General features: G+C 44.1%; 1 protein-coding gene across 2 annotated transcripts in view; it reads right to left on the bottom strand.

The window, feature by feature from the left end:
* Positions 1 to 17443, bottom strand: part of NNT (nicotinamide nucleotide transhydrogenase) — a 293073-nt gene that overhangs the window by 237918 nt on the left and 37712 nt on the right. For both annotated transcript variants that reach the window (XM_069221538.1, XM_069221543.1), the window contains exon 3: positions 626 to 855. In XM_069221538.1, the coding sequence (XP_069077639.1) occupies positions 626 to 855 (230 nt within the window). The remainder of the gene's footprint in view (positions 1 to 625; positions 856 to 17443) is intronic.

The raw sequence follows: 17443 nt of genomic DNA, 5'->3' as shown, positions 1-17443 counted from the left end.
AAAACACCAATATTTGGAGAATACGCTAGAATCCCTTAGGATAAATATGTTGGCCGCTCGTCGTGCAGCAGAAACCACTGCATGAATCTCACTCTTTATAGTCACTCTTAAAAGTGCATTAAACAGACTTTCAACATTGCTGCCTTACTATGAAAGCATACTTTTAGAAATGTAGGGCTAAGTAAAAGATCGATCTACTTTCAATCAGATTCTTCGTGAAAGATGGACAGATTCCACTTAGCGGCACTAAAGCACAGGGCTTAAGGAATCCTATGACAATAACTATAGATAGCGTGCAGAGCACCATCCACGCTTTCTAAACTTGCTTTTCTGGCACCCACAAGTGCGGGGGTAACACTTACATGGCCGATTTTCTCCTAAATGTCTTTGCTGGACCTATGCTCTGTGGATCAAAGGGGCATGTTAACAACTCCTATAGACCAGATGAAGGTGCATGGAAACTGCAGAGCTCTAGAAGAAGCTAAAGTGATTAACCATGGCAATGTCAGGCCAGAGGGTCATTATGGAAATGGCTAGCAGTGGCAACAGTCTAGCTAGAGAAAAAAAAATGCTCAACCTCATTAAGCTTTTACAGCAACAGAAATGTACATGGGCAGTAACATACTTTGAGAACGAGGTCTGATGCTAGTACTTCTTTGGTCCCTAGGATCTTTGCACCGGCCTCCTTGTAGTGGTCATCAGAAAATCTTGAGTTTTCGCCTGCTCCACTTTCAACCACAACATTAAAGCCTTGTTTAATCAGTGCCTGGACTCCAGCTGGTGACAAGGCCACTCTCTTCTCATTCTGGAAAATTTCTTTAGGAACACCAACTGTCAACTGTTTATATGGAACACCTGCAAAAGAAAGGAAAGCCTTTTGTGTAAACTCTCCAGAAAGAAAACAAAGCACTGAAATCCCTCTTAGACAAAAAAGGCAAATACAAGATCACATAAGAGTTACTTGTCGTCCCATAACAGTACAGCAGATCACTGCAGAAAAAAAAAAACAAATCCTCAATCAATCCGGACTTGTATCATACGGCTGCTTCCCCCGTAAAGCAGCCTTGCGAAGCAATCTGAGAACCTGTAGGGATTTGAGCACTGGCAAAGGGCTTGTCCTACATTACCACTGATGAGCCTAAGGTCAAGTGCGTACCACTTGACAGGTAAATTGGATACAGAAGACAAAGACTTAAGTCATGTAAACTATGTATGAAACAGGGACTGGTCGCAAACCTAAGTGAAGACACAATGTAATTCATGATACTGCATTAAGAGAGAGATAGAGAGTGCGTGAGAGAGAGAAAAAGAGAGAGAAGAGGGTTGGCTCATGCCACTTATGTATGTTGTACATACATTTTTAGCAAAATCATAAGTTCTTACCTAACCTGGCCAGACCCAAAACATAATTTGTAAATTTTCTCTTTAAACCATGGCATTTAACAAGGGATAATGATGCAATAAGAGAAGAGATATTGATAGGTTTTCTGAAGATATGGGTTACTTCATTGGCTCCTAAAACATTTCATCCCCGGGTGCTTGTACATGTTAGATACGAAATGGGTGGGGCTTTTTCATTTAATACCCCAGTAGGTTTCTTTAGACATGACATCATTGGCAATGGTCCTACTGCTTTTGCTAGCAGTATTCCAGAATAGTGCTCAGCGCCAGCATGTGATATCTAGGGCGACAGGCCACTTAACACTACGAGAGGAACACGACACTCATTTATGATAGGTAACATAGGTGTCAGCAGACACCATCCACGCAGCAAACAGCGGTCGAAGAGTAAAACGGTACAAGTTCAGTCCTGGCCTTACTTCTGATCTCCTTATGGTAAGAAGAACTGTCAGAAGCTGCGTAATTTAATCAATTATTGGGCTTTCTCCCACAGCACAATATCAATCGCCCTGAATCTACTCTAACCAGGCAATGTGCAACTGATAAAAAGTGATAGTTTTTTTTTTTTTATAGAAAAAGTAAAAGCCCCTCGTCACTCCCAATCCATACACACACAAATAATTAACATATTCCTACAACAAACTCATTCACTTCATGCTAACTCCCCAAAAAAAAATCTGAACCTAACAATGAAAAGTCTACCCGCACATAAACACAGAAAAACATACACTATTTAAAGACATTCTCGGCAAAGTTTAATTGCAAGTTGGCAAACTATCCAGTCTTTTAAAGCCTCTACATTGTGCAAATGGCAGAAGAACTTCAGATAATTAATAAGGCGGGGAAGTATAAAAGGCAGCATAGCATGTTAAGTAATAGGCGAATGTGGACAAACGTACCAAACAAAGGTAAACGTATTATCTCTACAGGAAACAATAAAAACGTATTGCTTAGAATCATTTAAAGTGCTTTATTTACTCAAAACTTTTTCGCCACATGATGGCAGTAGTACACCATTATTCAGTCAGGCGAAAGCCTGCAAAGTCACTTTAACGGCACATTGTTCCTATTTAAAGATTCTTCACCTATTCTCGTCTTTCCTTATGTACAGCTGTGTGATGCGCGTTCCTTTGCTTGATCACCACTCCTGCGTTCTAGAGCACTCCAGGGTGGTCTTTAGATTACACGTTTAGAAGCAGCTGACTCCATGGTGCAGCAGGAGCAGCAGCGCTTGTGCTGGGCTGGAGTCCGTGGGGGTGCTCGAAGGTGCAACCAGCATTTCTTGGGTTTCGAGCGGGTCAGGGGGGGACCACCCAGAGGCCTTTCTCGGACGTATTCCTTGGCTCCGGCGTATTCTAGGCTCAAGCTTGTCGCCCGTGTTCGTGAAGGAACCAGAGCACCGCGCAATGACCCCGCCACACAGTGAGCGCACAGGTGCTCAACCACACGGACCGAGGCACCACCCTACAATGGGCCCAAACGCCTGGAAAAACTCCCTACGCGGGGAATACAGATCCGGATGTTCCCGAATTAGATCACAGGGTTCAGGCACGAACCTGGCTGCCAGCAGTTTCCGGCCCCTGGGCTACAGATACATTTTACTGTTTGTTCCCTGTCAAACTACGGGCGGTGCATGGCGGCCAGACCCAATTCTTCAATATTCCCGGGGAGGTGTGTAACTGGTTGGACAGATACATCTGCGAGATGCAGAAGAGGGCTCGGAGCTCACAAACAAAAAAAATAGGAGTGTTAGACCTAGTGGATCGACTGAACGCAGAGGATGGTTTCCTGGGGGAATGCTGCGGACAGATCCCAGCGGAGGTGTAGCGGGAGAGCACACTGGCAGTGGTGGCAGAAGCTCCACTGGAGGACGCACTGGCCAGTGATGTGGAGGGTGCCCAGTCACAGGTGGTCACCCCACCGACATAGCCTCCTGCTGTTTATTGGGAAAGGAATACTCAGGGAATGAGTGCCTACTGACTAGGTGCGGCTCCTCCCCCCTGGCAGCAGCTGAACACCTTTGAACACAAAACGATAATAAACTGTTTATTATCGTTTTGTATTAAAAAAAGGGGCGGGCCACAGGCTGTGACGAGCACAGAGGGCAGTGCAATGTGCACTCTCCTCAATGCCCATGTATGTTTGGCCAGTTGTCTCAGGCCGGCCAAACACATGTGCAGTAGGCACTGTGTTGCAGGGCTAGAGAGAACAAGCACAGGCTCCCAGTCTTCCTGGGAGCACCCTGGCTGGGCAGTCCAAGCCAATCGCGACGCTCCTCTGAGGAGCGTCCGGATTGGCTGCGGGGCAGGCTGGGAGCCTGTGCCTTCAATCAGCTCTAGGTTGGAGGAGTGAAGCAGAGAGGCGCAGAATTAAAGGTCAGTTTTTTTTAATTTTTTGTTCTAATTCTCCCCCCTCCACCTGCAACGCACTGCACCACCCTTTTTACCCTCCCACAAGCAGCCGCTGCTATGGATAAAACACTAGCTGGAACTTATTCTTACTTTGATTGCTTTCTTTACTGTGAAGAACCAGAGTGGTACCGTGTTGTAATGTGGCTCGAGGCTGCTCTGTATTGTTAGCCTCGAGGCGAACGTGCTAAAACGGTGTAACCAGTGTTCTCTCTCTCTCTCCTCGCAGTTGGAAATGCGATCGAATCTCAATGTGGATGCTTCGGACCCACGGTTTCTAGATTCAGTGTAATATGCAAATTGCTTTTTCATGATCGGCACCTTGAGTAATGTTTGACTAAAGGATTTGTGCTTACCTCGTACGGTTGTTTGGACTTTGTCTGGTCTTGGGTTGGGTTGGTACGCGCGCGAACTTCGTAGCTAGCGGTTTCCTGGGAGCGCGCTGCTGTAACGCTGCTTCCTTTCAAGCCTGATCTCTTACGCTTGGCGTGCTGACATCAGGCACACACTAAAAGGATGTCGGCGGCCATCTTGGAAAGATAAGAAAACTAAGTCAGGCGCACGTTCAATGACGTGATCAGCGGCCATTTTTGAGAGTTGGGAAAACTCATTTGACAACACGGCATTTGCATGGAAACCTAACGAGTCAAATTGATGAACTAGTACGTCTATCATTTGCTTATGCGATGGACTGTGTATACTAATTATCGTGCCTTCTGCGGTGATAGGCACACCTTAAAAAAGTTGATTAAAACAAGTTTATTTTTTAATCGTATTATAGTAAAACATGGATATTGAGACCACTGCAGTATATTCTCCACCTCTGTTTTTGATGCAACCTGGGAGTCCACCAATATAATGGGAGGAGTGGATAGATATGTTTGATAATTATCTTGAAGCTCTAAATGGTCTAGGATTCTCCTCCAATAAAAAAAAAAAGCCATTTTAATTAGTTCTTTAGGCAAAGGACAGCATGTGTTCAAATATTTGCCAAAGGTTGTTGATCAAGCTGGACAGCCTATAGATGATGCATTTTTAGAGACTAGGCGGAGATTGGAATTGAGATTTGCTAAAACTGAAAATGTGGTCATGCAAAGGTTTAAGTTTTACACACAACCCCAGAGAGGGGGTGAATCTGTAGATAAATTTGTTGCTCGTTTAAGAGAGCTTTCCGTTAAATGCAGATTTGGAGCGATTACCAAGGATTTAATCATAGTACAACTTATTGTACGGTGTAGGAGTAAGAAAATGCAGAAAAGGTTGTGGGCAGCAAAGGACCCTAAGTTGAAGGATGGTATAGAGATTGCAAAGTTTGTTGAGGAGTCTGAATTTTGTATGAAACAAATGGGAGGAGAGAGGCTAAGTGTTCTGAGGAATTATCATCGATTGAGGGTGACGTAGCGGTCACTAATAAATCGTCATGGGGAAGACACAATACCTCTCCCAGCAATAGTAGGGTTAACGGTAGGATGTGTACCAAGTGTGGTAGTAAGTATTACACTTACTAATCTAAGAACTGTTTTGCACTGGGGAAAATAGTGTCTGAGATGATGGCGCAAAGGACATTTTGCAAGGGTTTGTAAAGAGAAGGAACATATTAAAGGGAAAGTGGCCAAGGTAGTAGTTGCAGTAGGTGACCCATTCAAGGGTGACATAATTGAGAGAGTTTTATGTGTGTCTGAGGCTGATAATGCAGTGGTGCAAGTGAGAAGGATGCAAAGGCCTAGGGCAGAGTTTATTATAAAGAATATGCCAGTGGAGTTAATGGTAGATTCTTGCTCCTTATACACCATCATTCCTAAAGATCTGTTCCTTCGGAAGTGGCCTTCAACCAGATTATTGCCCAAGGACATCAATCCTGGGGGTTATCAGGGTGAACAAATTGACATCGTTGGTTACATGTTCACTGACATAATTTTCAAAGGAAGGAAGGTTTTAGGCAAAGTTTATGTGGCAGAATTTGGTCCCCCTATTTTGGGTTGGCAACATCAATACGATCTTCGTATTGTCAATCAATCTGTGTGCCCCCAGTCAGGTCACAGTTATTGATGAAGTTTCGTTAGCGGATATTTTGGGTGGAGCTAAGGATATGTTTAGGGAGGAAATGGGTGAATTGAAAGGCTATGTGCATGAAATTAAATTGAAACTGGGGGCTATAGCCTTCTGATTACACTGGTCTGGGAGGGCAGGCACAGTCGGGTGGGACTTTGGGTCTTAAAGCTGGAATGGAGGAAGAGGGACTAGGCCTCCCAGATATAGAATTATACTACAATGCAGCACTATTACAGCATGCCCTTCAGTGGTGCTCAGAAGGCTTGAATGGTGAGAAACTGTTGTTGGTAGGTACATAAGGGTGGGGGGGATCAACTGCCCATATGCCTAGTGAAAGTGGGGCGGATTGCACCAAGACTACCCATATGTTGTGTGGCAGACAGCGCGGACCTGTGAGATGGCCATAAGAAAAGTGCTGCACAGACTTAAATATTCTGTGAAGCTGCCCTTGTGGTGGTTGAAGCCCTTTATGCAGATTAAACAGATTATGTCCAAGGAGACAGATCGCAGGAGGTTGCGAAACATTGGGAGATCTGTATCCCAGGATGAGGTGTGTAACATTTGAAAAGGCTATGGAGGTATTAAGAGTGGGCCCTTGCCAATTCTTGCAATTTGCCAAAATTACTAGGATGGCTGGGGACATCTGGACATGTTTTCGACAGACCCTAGGTGCTGCAAACACTGGAGGTGTAGTTGGGGAGGAGGGGGAGGGCTGTTTAGACCTGTTGAGATTTTATGAAGTGCTGAAACAGGATAGAGCGGCCACCTTGATGGTTGCTTGACAGGGCTGGGAAAGGGACTTGGAGGAGCCATTGACAGACCAAGAATGGGTGAAAGCTTGCACCATAGTTGTGGGAGCCTCCAGCAATGCCACATTAAAGCTTGCACACTTCTATGTCCTGCATCACACTCATCTCTCGAAGAAGCAATTGTGCACCATCTACAGGAATCAGTCAGGTACCTGCCGCAGGTATGCAGAAGATGAGGCAGACTTCCTACGTATGGCTTGGGGGTGCCCAGAACGAAGTGAATACTGGCACAAAATCACATGCAGCCTCTGGGACATCACCAACGTAAACATATTGTAATCCATTCGCCATTGCCTGCTGTATCTTATACTAAGCCCAAGCAGGAGCTAAGTATATCATAAATTTGCCTTACTAGGCCTTGTGTTAGCAAATCGCAGAATAGCTATTAAAGTGATATCAGCGAGAGCACCTACATATAAGCGATGGTGTAGGGATATGGGATAGTGGGTCCTGGCTGAAAAGCGTAGGTTGCGTGCTTTGAGTGGGCAGGTTTGCTTCAAGAATTTATGGCTTCAATCACAGAGGGGAACTCTGATGAGGGTTCATTAAATGGCTTGTAGCATGCACAAGCCAGTCAGCCCACCATCAGCAGAGTATGCATCATCCTTTCAGGAGGGAAGTTGGTCAGTCTAGAGAATGCCCTGTGATTGTATCAGATCTGAAGTAGTGTTATATTGCTTACATTAGATTGCTAATATGCAATGTTGTTGCATCTGTGTTGTAAAAACCTCACAATAAAGCAGTGGTCTCCAAACCTTTTAATGCAGCCCCCCCCCACCCCTCCCACCATTAGGAAAATTAGGTTTGTGAAGTATCAGGAGGAGTTAAGGTGCACATCTTAGTAGACTACAGCTCTCCTTACACAATAAACACGGATGAGTGGAAAAAGCTTTTGGCTGACAAACTGTGGGAGGAGACAGAAACTGCTGATATTAAGCCACAGTTTTACAGGTGAGTACACAGAGATACTAGGATTTCAGCAACTCATTTTTTAACAAACAGAGATTGTGGTAAAAGGCCCACTTCTGTTCCACTGTTAGGATCATAGTGACATGGGAATTATAGCTAAGCCCAACAGTTCTGAGCCAGTATTAGTGCTGGGTGAGTGGGACCAAACTGGAAGGGATAGGTTAGGATAATTCCCTTTATTTGTTTTCTGGACTAATTGGGTAACTTGATCGGTTTAAGTTTAGGATTATAGTGAAGGAGGATATCGAGCCCTGTGTTATTAAGTAAAGTGTATTCCCATGGGCATAAGGGGGGAAACTCATACTGTAGCTAAGGAAATTGGAGGATGGTGAAGTAATAGAGCAAATAGCATCTTCTGACTGGATGACCTCTTTGATGGTAACCCATGGCCAACAGCCGGATAGGATAGTGTGCTGAACCGAGAGATCTCAATGAGTACATTCTAATTGTTAAGTTTTCTCTGCCAAGGATTAATGAACTTTTACAAATAACCAAAAGGTATGTGTTGGGTTTCTATTACTGATTTAACTGCTGCTTACAATTAGATACCTCTGCATCTGAACAGTGAGAGCTAAACCACGTTTTTCAGACCCATCGGGTGAGTCTGTATTTTACAGGGTCCTTTTTGAGTAAGCATCAACAATGTTCCAGAGGCTTATGTACAATATATTTAGAGGAATGGGCAATGTTACATTTGTCCAATCTGACATTCTGGTAATTGGGACAACATGATTCAAGGGACAGATTCACATACTGTAAGGAAATGCCTCCTTGGCATGGTTACCTGCTGACTTTTTGCCTTTGCTGATGCTAAGTTTTGATTTGAAAGTGTGCTGAGGCCTGCTAACCAGGCCCCAGCACCAGTGCTCTTTCCCTAACCTGTACTTTTGTTTCCACAATTGACACACCCTGGCATCCAGGTAAGTGCCTTGTAACTGGTACCCCTGGTACCAAGGGCCCTGATGCCAGGGAAGGTCTCTAAGGGATGCAGCATGTCTTATGCCACCCTGGGGACCCCTCACTCAGCACAGACACACTGCTTGCCAGCTTGTGTGTGCTAGTGAGGACAACACAAGTAATTCGACATGGCACTCCCCTCAGGGTACCATGCCAACCTCACATTGCCTATGCAGTATAGATAAGTCACCCCTCTAGCAGGCCTTACAGCCCTAAGGCAGGGTGCACTATACCATAGGTGAGGGCACAAGTGCATGAGCACTGTGCCCCTACAGTGTCTAAGCAAAACCTTAGACATTGTAAGTGCAGGGTAGCCATAAGAGTATATGGTCTGGGAGTCTGTCATGCACGAACTCCACAGCACCATAATGGCTACACTGAAAACTGGGACGTTTGGTATCAAACTTCTCAGCACAATAAACGCACACTGATGCCAGTTTACGTTTTATTGTAACATACACCCCAGAGGGCACCTTAGAGGTGCCCCCTGAAACCTTAACCAACTACCCGTGTGGGGAGAGTGCCTTTGTCACTCTGTGGCTAGTAACAAAGCCTGTACTGGGTGGAGATGCTCATCACCTCCCCCTTGCAGGAACTGTAACACCTGGCGGTGAGCCTCAAAGGCTCACCCCCTTTGTTACAGCACCCCAGGGCATTCCAGCTAGTGGAGTTGCCCGCCCCCTCCGGCCACGGACCCACTTTTGGCGGCAAGCCCAGGAGAGATAATGAGAAAAACAAGGAGGAGTCACTGGCCAGTCAGGACAGCCCCCAAGGCAACCTGAGCTGAGGCGACTCTGACTTTTAGAAATCCTCCATCTTGCAGATGGAGGATTCCCCCAATAGGGATAGGAATGTGACCCCCTCCCCTTGGGAGCAGGCACCAAGAGGGTGTAGCCACCCTCAGGGCTAGTAGCCATTGGCTACTGCCCTCCCAGACCTAAACACACCCCTAAATTCTGTATTTAGGGGCTCCCCAGAACCTAGGAACTCAGATTCCTGCAACCTAAATAGAAGAGGACTAAGCTGAAAACCCCTGCAGAGAAGACAGAGACACCAACTGCTTTGTCCCCAGCTCTACCGGCCTGTCTCCCCCCCTTCTAAAGACACTGCTCCAGCGACGCTTTCCCCAGGGACCAGCGACCTCTGAATCCTCAGAGCACTGCCCTGCTCTAGAAGGACCAAGAACTCCCGAGGACAGCGGCTCTGTTCACCCAAGACTGCAACTTTGTTACAAAGGAGCAACTTTAAAACAACTTGTGTTTCCCGCCGGAAGCGTGAGACTTGCTACTCTGCACCCGACGCCCCCGGCTCGACTTGTGGAGAACAATCACTTCAGGGAGGACTCCCCGGCGACTGAGAGACCGTGAGTAGCCAGAGTTGCCCCCACAGCGACGCCTGCAGAGGGAATCCTGAGGCTCCCCCCTGACCGCGACTGCCTGTTCTTCAGATTCCAACGCCTGGAAAAGACTCTGCACCCGCAGCCCCCAGGACCTGAAGGATCCGAACTCCAGTGCAGGATTGACCCCCAGGAGGCCCTCTCCCTTGCCCAGGTGGTGGCTACCCCGAGAAGCCCCCCCCTTGCCTGCATCGCTGAAGAGATCCCTTGGTCTCCCATTGCTTTCTATTGAAAACCTGACGCGTGTTTGCACACTGCACCCGGCCGCCCCTGTGCTGCTAAGGATGTACTTTCTGTGCTAACTTGTGTCCCCCCCCGGGGCCCTACAAAACCCCCCTGGTCTGCCCTCCGAAGACGCGGGTACTTACCTGTTGGCAGACTGGAACTGGGGCACCCCCTTCTCTATTGAAGCCTATGCGTTTTGGGCACCAATTTGACCTCTGCACCTGACCGGCCCTGAGCTGCTGGTGTGGTAACTTTGGGGTTGCTCTGAACCCCCAACGGTGGGCTACCTTGGACCCAAACTTGAACCCTGTAGGTGGTTTACTTACCTGCAAAAACTAACTAACTCTTACTCCCCCCAGGAACTGTTGAAAATTGCACTGTCTAGTTTTGAAATAGCTACATGTGATTTATTTAAAAACTGTGTATGCTATTTTGATTATTCAAAGTTCCTAAAGTACCTACCTGCAATACCTTTCATTTAAAGTATTACATGTAAAATTTGAACCTGTGGTTCTTAAAATAAACTAAGAAAAAATATTTTTCTATACAAAAACCTATTGGCCTGGAATTGTCTCCGAGTGTGTGTTTCTCATTTATTGCTTGTGTATGTACAACAAATGCTTAACACTACTCCTTTGATAAGCCTACTGCTCGATCACACTACCACAAAATAGAGCATTAGTATCATCTCTTTTTGTCACTATCTTACCTCTAAGGGGAACCCTTGGACTCTGTGCATACTATTCCTTACTTTGAAATAGTGCATACAGAGCCAACTTCCTACACATACTTCCATGAAATCAATTCTGCAGAGATCAGATAAAAAAAAGCTGGTTGAATGAATCAGGGTCCTCTAACAACAAAGCCTGTACAGTATTTTATTGGAAATTTGTAAATTACTTTTCTGACAAAATGTACACTATATAGCATAAGTTGAAGCATGACTCTAAATTTGCTTAGTCCCAAGAGTGCAAAACAAAAACAGCATTGGGTGGTATAAAGGAAGAGAACTGTTGTCTAAAACATTTCTGTCAAGTTGTGTGGGGTTTTCCTGGATTATTGTGTTGCGACCATAAACCTCTAACTAAAATGCTAACCATGAAAGGGTTGTATGGGGCATCCTCCCGTTTTGCTTGCATATCTATAAGCCTGCCTGATTACACGTAAAAAGTGCAGTACATTCCGGTAGTGAGCAACAAGGTCGGAGATTCCTTAAGACATACGCCTTTGCCTCTGATGGAGAACTCCCAAGGTTGAGTGGGATAAATGTTGGCTACAGGGTAGTGCAAAAATGGAAAGAAATGGTATTAAGTGAGGTAGGACGGAAGGACGGATGTGAAAAAGACAAGGTACTGCAGAGTCATTTATTTTGTAAAGGGTGCCTGGCTATAAACAAAGGATGTGGCAAGTAATTTGGATGTGTTTTGGGAGGTAAAGATTGAGGGATCTGTGGAGGACAGCTGGTTGATGAGAGATGGATGTAGGACTCCCAGAGTGTAGGAGGGAAAATTCTGGATATTTGGGTATAATCAAAACTAAGTCTAGCATCAAGGATGTGTAGTGGTACCCTAGAGTGGATGGGCAACGGATGATCCGCAAATGTTTGGAATGCATTATTTTAGGACAAATCTCAAACCACTTTTAGACCACCACTGCACCCAATTCATTGTCAGAGCATGCCACAGGAAAGTGTTGGTACGTATGTTGTAGGTCACATCAAGAAGGGGAACTGAGATATTTGATTATTATGGTAAAGCAATTCACTAAGTGACCAGACGCTGACAAATGTGTAAGGCAGACGCCAATGCTATAAATCAAGTGAGGGAACTCAGTATTCTAGACAGAGGGTTTGCATAAGTCCTTGGTGAAGTAACAGAAGCCAATTTGCATCTAAAAAAGTTTCCTAGTTTACCCATCTCTGCATTGTGTTAAACACAGAATGACTGTTTTATCACCCTAAAGGCAATGGATGTGTAGAGCACTTTAATCAAATGATAAAAGCCATAATAGAAACAGTAAGAATACGCGGAATTGGGAAAAAAGAAATAACATGCATGATTTGGGCTTACATGACATTGAAAGTACAAGTCATATCCTTTTTGGATTGATGAAGGGTAGGATAACCCCTAAAAAGGAGAATCATAGGTAGATGTAATGTCAAGGATTATTGAATGTTTGCCTGAGGAATTCAAGAAGAGAATTAGTCAGGCCCAAATAGCACACAACAGTAGGTATGATAAAGTATGCAGAGTATTAAAAAAACAAATAGATCTTGGGGCAGGAGATTTTGTCATGAAAGGTGCCATAGTGAAGAGATGGAAAAGCAATTTCTCCTCAGCCCTGTTTGTAGGAACAATATTGTTCAATTCAATATTATTGAGTAATGGGAGAGCCTGACGCGAAAGTCGTTTAATGAAATGCAGGCATTGCGGTGACGTGCTAATCAACACTTACCACGCCAGCAGTGATCTTGGTTTGATGGACGAGGAAGCTACTATGGAAGAACGCAGTCAGATGATATGGCAGGGTGAACTCTAGTTACAAAGCCATCAATGATGTGTGCGAGTGATGACCAAGTAGCTAAGGGAAGATTTTGTAGAACTAGTTAAAACAAGGAGGCTGGATGACTATTTGTGAGCAATACCATATTCCCTTAAGGAGTTCACATTGTACTTATGGTGTTTCAGCTGAATTTATACGTTGTTGAATGATATATAGTATCTTCATGTATAGTTGAATAAAACTGGAGGGTAGGTTTTTTGTGGAGGTGGTGGTCAAGGGGTGGGAGGTGGAGGAAGAGGAAATATGGAGTTGAGTAATATGGGTTAATTGCTTGAGCTCCATTTCTTCATTCAGGAGCCCTCCTGGGTTCTGCTTAGAATGCAGGTGTAGAGGCAGCTGACTGTATGTTGCAAGAGGAGCCAGCAGCACGCCTGCTGAGCTGGCCTGGATTACTTAAGGAAGTTGATTCTGCCTCCTGCGTTTTCCTTAGAATGCCACACACTGCTGTGCCGCAGGGATCCTAAAAAAAAATATTTCGTTTGTGCACTGTGCTGCATTAAGGATGGAGTGAACTTACTGTCTTGCTTGGTGTCTCATTACTAAAGGGCTTCATAAAACGAATCTCCCACTTTCTTCAGTAATAAATACATTTATAGCCAATCGGTCAAAAAAAAAAAAAAAAAAAAACTAGTTTCAAGATTGAATTATCAAAATGTCTGGAGTAAACGATGCACAAGGGGGCCTACGATCAAAAATATGTTTTTTTTTTTTGTTTTTTTTTTTTATAAAGGAAACGGGACAGATAAGCAGTATTTTGGGAGAAATAGCAACAAGTGTCTAAAAAGTGGAGTTACAACACCAGGAGGTGGCATGCTGCAAACGGGTGGTAGGCAGATCTTGCTCCTAACTACCAAAGAAAGATTGAGCCCTGTTTCTCTTCACGCTACTAATCCAGAAGACCAAGCTCTGATGCTTATAACTATACTTCTCAAAATAAAAATGCAATGATTTTGTCCCACAGACCTCTTCCTAAAACTTCAATGATAAATAACTTTTCAAAAGATTAAAGTTGCCAAATCGACGATCAGTTTGCAAAGGGGCTAACTGAAAGAGGGAGAGGATTTATGTTTTTCAAGCAACTGCCTCTCTGAAAAGTATTCCTAACACTGAAATCCATTTTTGTCCCTCCTCTTTCACAGTCTTATTTTTAGCTGACGAGGTCATCTGTGGGACCTCAAAAGCTACTTTATTGTTCACCCTATTTGCAGGCTTTTGGATTGGGTACGACCATTACAGATGTGCTCAATAATATTTTGCTCAAATTTGTAAATACAGAATTCTTAGTGTTTCTATTATCGGAAATTACTAGCAATATGGTAAAAATACATTCTTAGATATATTCCCTACATCTAGTTACCTTTGAAATACGAGCAATTTTCTAAATAGCTTTGATCTAACCAATTTTTTAATGTCCATTTCAGTTGTACTAATGAAACAAAACTATGAAGTATTTTCTATCTCCTACATATGAAGTTTTGCAGATATCTTTAGCATTCAGTTTGACTGCTAGATTTAAAGTTTTAGGTGTTTTTTGGATTATTTTGGTTATACTATATCCGACTCTTCTGTATCCTAATGATTCCTACCACCTTACTGACATCACGCTACACAATATACCCAACCTTACTTCATTATATTTACCATTGTCTGCCTGCATTCTAAGGCTGCTGAGATATCCAGCCGTCCACGCCAGAAGCATGCACAGAGTTGAGGAATGGGAGCAGCTCAACATGAGAGATTATTGATCACTGCAGTGTACCTGCTTCCCTCTCTCTCCACATGCACGTTACCTCACTGTCTGGTTTGAAGGCAGTGCTTAATATATAGAGAAGATATAGAGACAGGGGGGCACAGTATATGACATGGACCGTCAGTCGTCAGTACACGACTGGCAGTAGGGAAATGAAGTCAGTGCAGTCTGAAATCTCCTCTACAAATCTTTGTACTTCATGCACTGGATTACTGACAATAAGAGACAATGACAGGTCAAGTTCCAAGCTTAGAGTGTAGTGGAGAAGATCATTGCTGGATTAACAATATGGACATCACAGATACAGGTCAGCTTTCAGATATGTTGGCATGACATAGAAGCAAGTTGTGCAAAAGAGCCAGCAATGTGGGAGGGTTATAGCTCAACAAAGGCAAGGTAAATTGATGCCCACAAAAGCCACCTTTAGGTCAATCACCCAAACCTGGATTTAGATCAATCAACATGTACCTTGATTGCTCAAGGAATACGATCAATTAGCATTCAAAAGAAAACTTTACATGTGCACTAGAACCAAAATCAGTTATGGCAGTTCAGAATTATAAGCAATATATACCTTGCAGATTCCACCCCAAAGTAGTTAAGTTCACCACTGCTAAAGTACAAGATCTGAGCTCTTTTACACAAGGTCTTAAGAAGTTAAAAAGAGTTTAATTTTTAATGATTACTGGCTTGAGTGCTTTCCAAAGAGGATTGCAAATGCTGCTAGAATAAATATGCAGCCTTCAGCTTCAAAAACTTACCCTGGTGGGAAAAGGGAATATTAGCCTCAAGAAGAAAAATGTGAATATTGAAATGCATTAAGTTCTTATAGAGAAATTCCTTAAATTTAGACCACCCCCCCCCCCCCCTTTTCTGGCTCACATGGGACATGGATGGATTTTCGGCATCTTGACACAACTAGAGGGCAGAAGCATCTGCATCTGGATCATTCCTGGGCTTGAACTACTACAAACAAGCACATGGCCAACAGGCCTCCAACGTCAGAGGCAGTAGTGTGACAGGCCTAAAAAAAAGTTACATTGACTTCAAAATGAAAGGGTCTCCTGGAACACAGAAAGAAGTCAGTGAGACTTAAAGATGCTGTCACAATGTAGACAGCACCCAGAGTCTACAGGGTTTGAATAGTAATGCAATCCCCACAACTCTGTTGACGCTTACAGGGTATCATCTGGAAGTAGCCACACTGAGCCTCTGAAAAAAGGTCAGAAACACAACTTGGACACCATCTTGACTGCTTACAAGTTAAGCATTTGGTATTACGAATATTACTTGGAGTACAGAACAGCACTTCATGGAATGGCTTCTAGCCGCAGGACATGTGCCAGCAGCAGGCATAGTAGATGCTCTTAACGTATTTGGCTGCATTTGAAGTAATGTTAAATAACTAGGTAATGCTTTTGTAATAACTGTGTCCGACAGTAAACAACTTTTTATTCACTTTTTTCTTTTTGTGGTGCCTTAAACGTTTTAGGTCGTAACCTCTTGGGTGCTATGGGCATGCTGTAGACGTCATAAGAACCAGTGCTGAGGAGTGCTCCAGCACGTTCTGGCACTAGAGGAAAGAAATTCCCCCAGTCCAAACAGCAGAGGGATTTATTTTCACTGAATTCAATCTCGGAACCTGGAGAAGAGCTCCCAAGGCTTTTTTTTTTTTTTTTACTATGAAATGACGATCTGTGCACATGATGCACTGACATTCCTGGTAAAGTGAAAGTTAAATGAGCAGATTGGCTCATTTCATTTTATCGGTGTTTGGGGCATATCTCAACCTCCCCAAGCACCGATGCAGACAAGCGAGGTATGATTAAAAAGAGGAAAATGTCACCTTTCAAATGGTACCTTTCCCTAATGAATCCCTGTTTGGGGATCACCACAGGAGGCCAATCCCCAAGCAGGGATCTACCAACAAGACACCAAGGACAATTTTTTGTTTTTTTTTTTGTTTGGTTTTTGAGGGGGAGCTGTCCCCTCGTTATCAGCTAGAGCTCCCACTCCCTCCCCCAGGCTCAAAAGTCTTGATGCCCATCCACCCCCACAATATCATCCTACTTCAATGCTGAATAGCTGCACCTTTTGGGCCCAGGCCAGCTGCCACACGGGGAAACCTACCAAAGGGAGGCATTTCTAAAAACTAAACACCTGGGGTAGTCTAAGATGCTGTGCCTGGTGTGGATCCCATAAGATTTTAAAATATTTTTTTATTTATCTTTACACACAGTGCCCTGCAGATCTCAACATTTGACTTAAATCGCAGATTTTCCTTGCATTTCTGTGACGTAAACAACCAGAAACCTCAGGGATCCACAAAAGTCCCCACCACTCTCCCTTCCCCCATTTGCCCCGATAAAAATGTTACGTCACTAGTGTGGCAGGGCCTGCTGTCCATGATATAAAAGACCCCAAAATTCAAGTGGAGAAATGGCCAGTAGGGGTAGCTCCAGTATTTGGACCCAGGCTCGGCGGCCACAAAGGGAATTCTACCAAACCCAGATATTTCTACAAAATATAGACATTCAAGAGAGTCCAAGGCGGTGTGCCTTGTGTGGATTCCACAACATTTTGTTAACCAAAATGCTGTGCAAATCTAAAAAAAACTTTGCCTAAAATTGCACTTTTCTATTTTGCCTAAAATTGCACTCCTTGCATTTCTGTGACAAACTTCCAGAAACCTCAGGGAACCACAAAATTCCTACCACCCAGAGTTCCCCTACTTAATCCTGATAAAGATCAAACCCCACTTGTTTGACTTGGCCTACTGGCCTCGACAGGCACAAATCAAACCAGAGTCAATTAAGAGTCCCACAGCAAGACTTCCTATTGACCTTGGTTTGATGCGGCCAGCCACACAAGTGAGGTAGCATTTTAAATCAAGACAGGTGGGAGAACCCTGGGA

Source organism: Pleurodeles waltl, chromosome 1_1 (assembly GCF_031143425.1).
Source record: "Pleurodeles waltl isolate 20211129_DDA chromosome 1_1, aPleWal1.hap1.20221129, whole genome shotgun sequence".
NCBI lineage: Eukaryota > Metazoa > Chordata > Amphibia > Caudata > Salamandridae > Pleurodeles > Pleurodeles waltl.
This window is presented reverse-complemented; position numbering and strand designations above follow the sequence as displayed.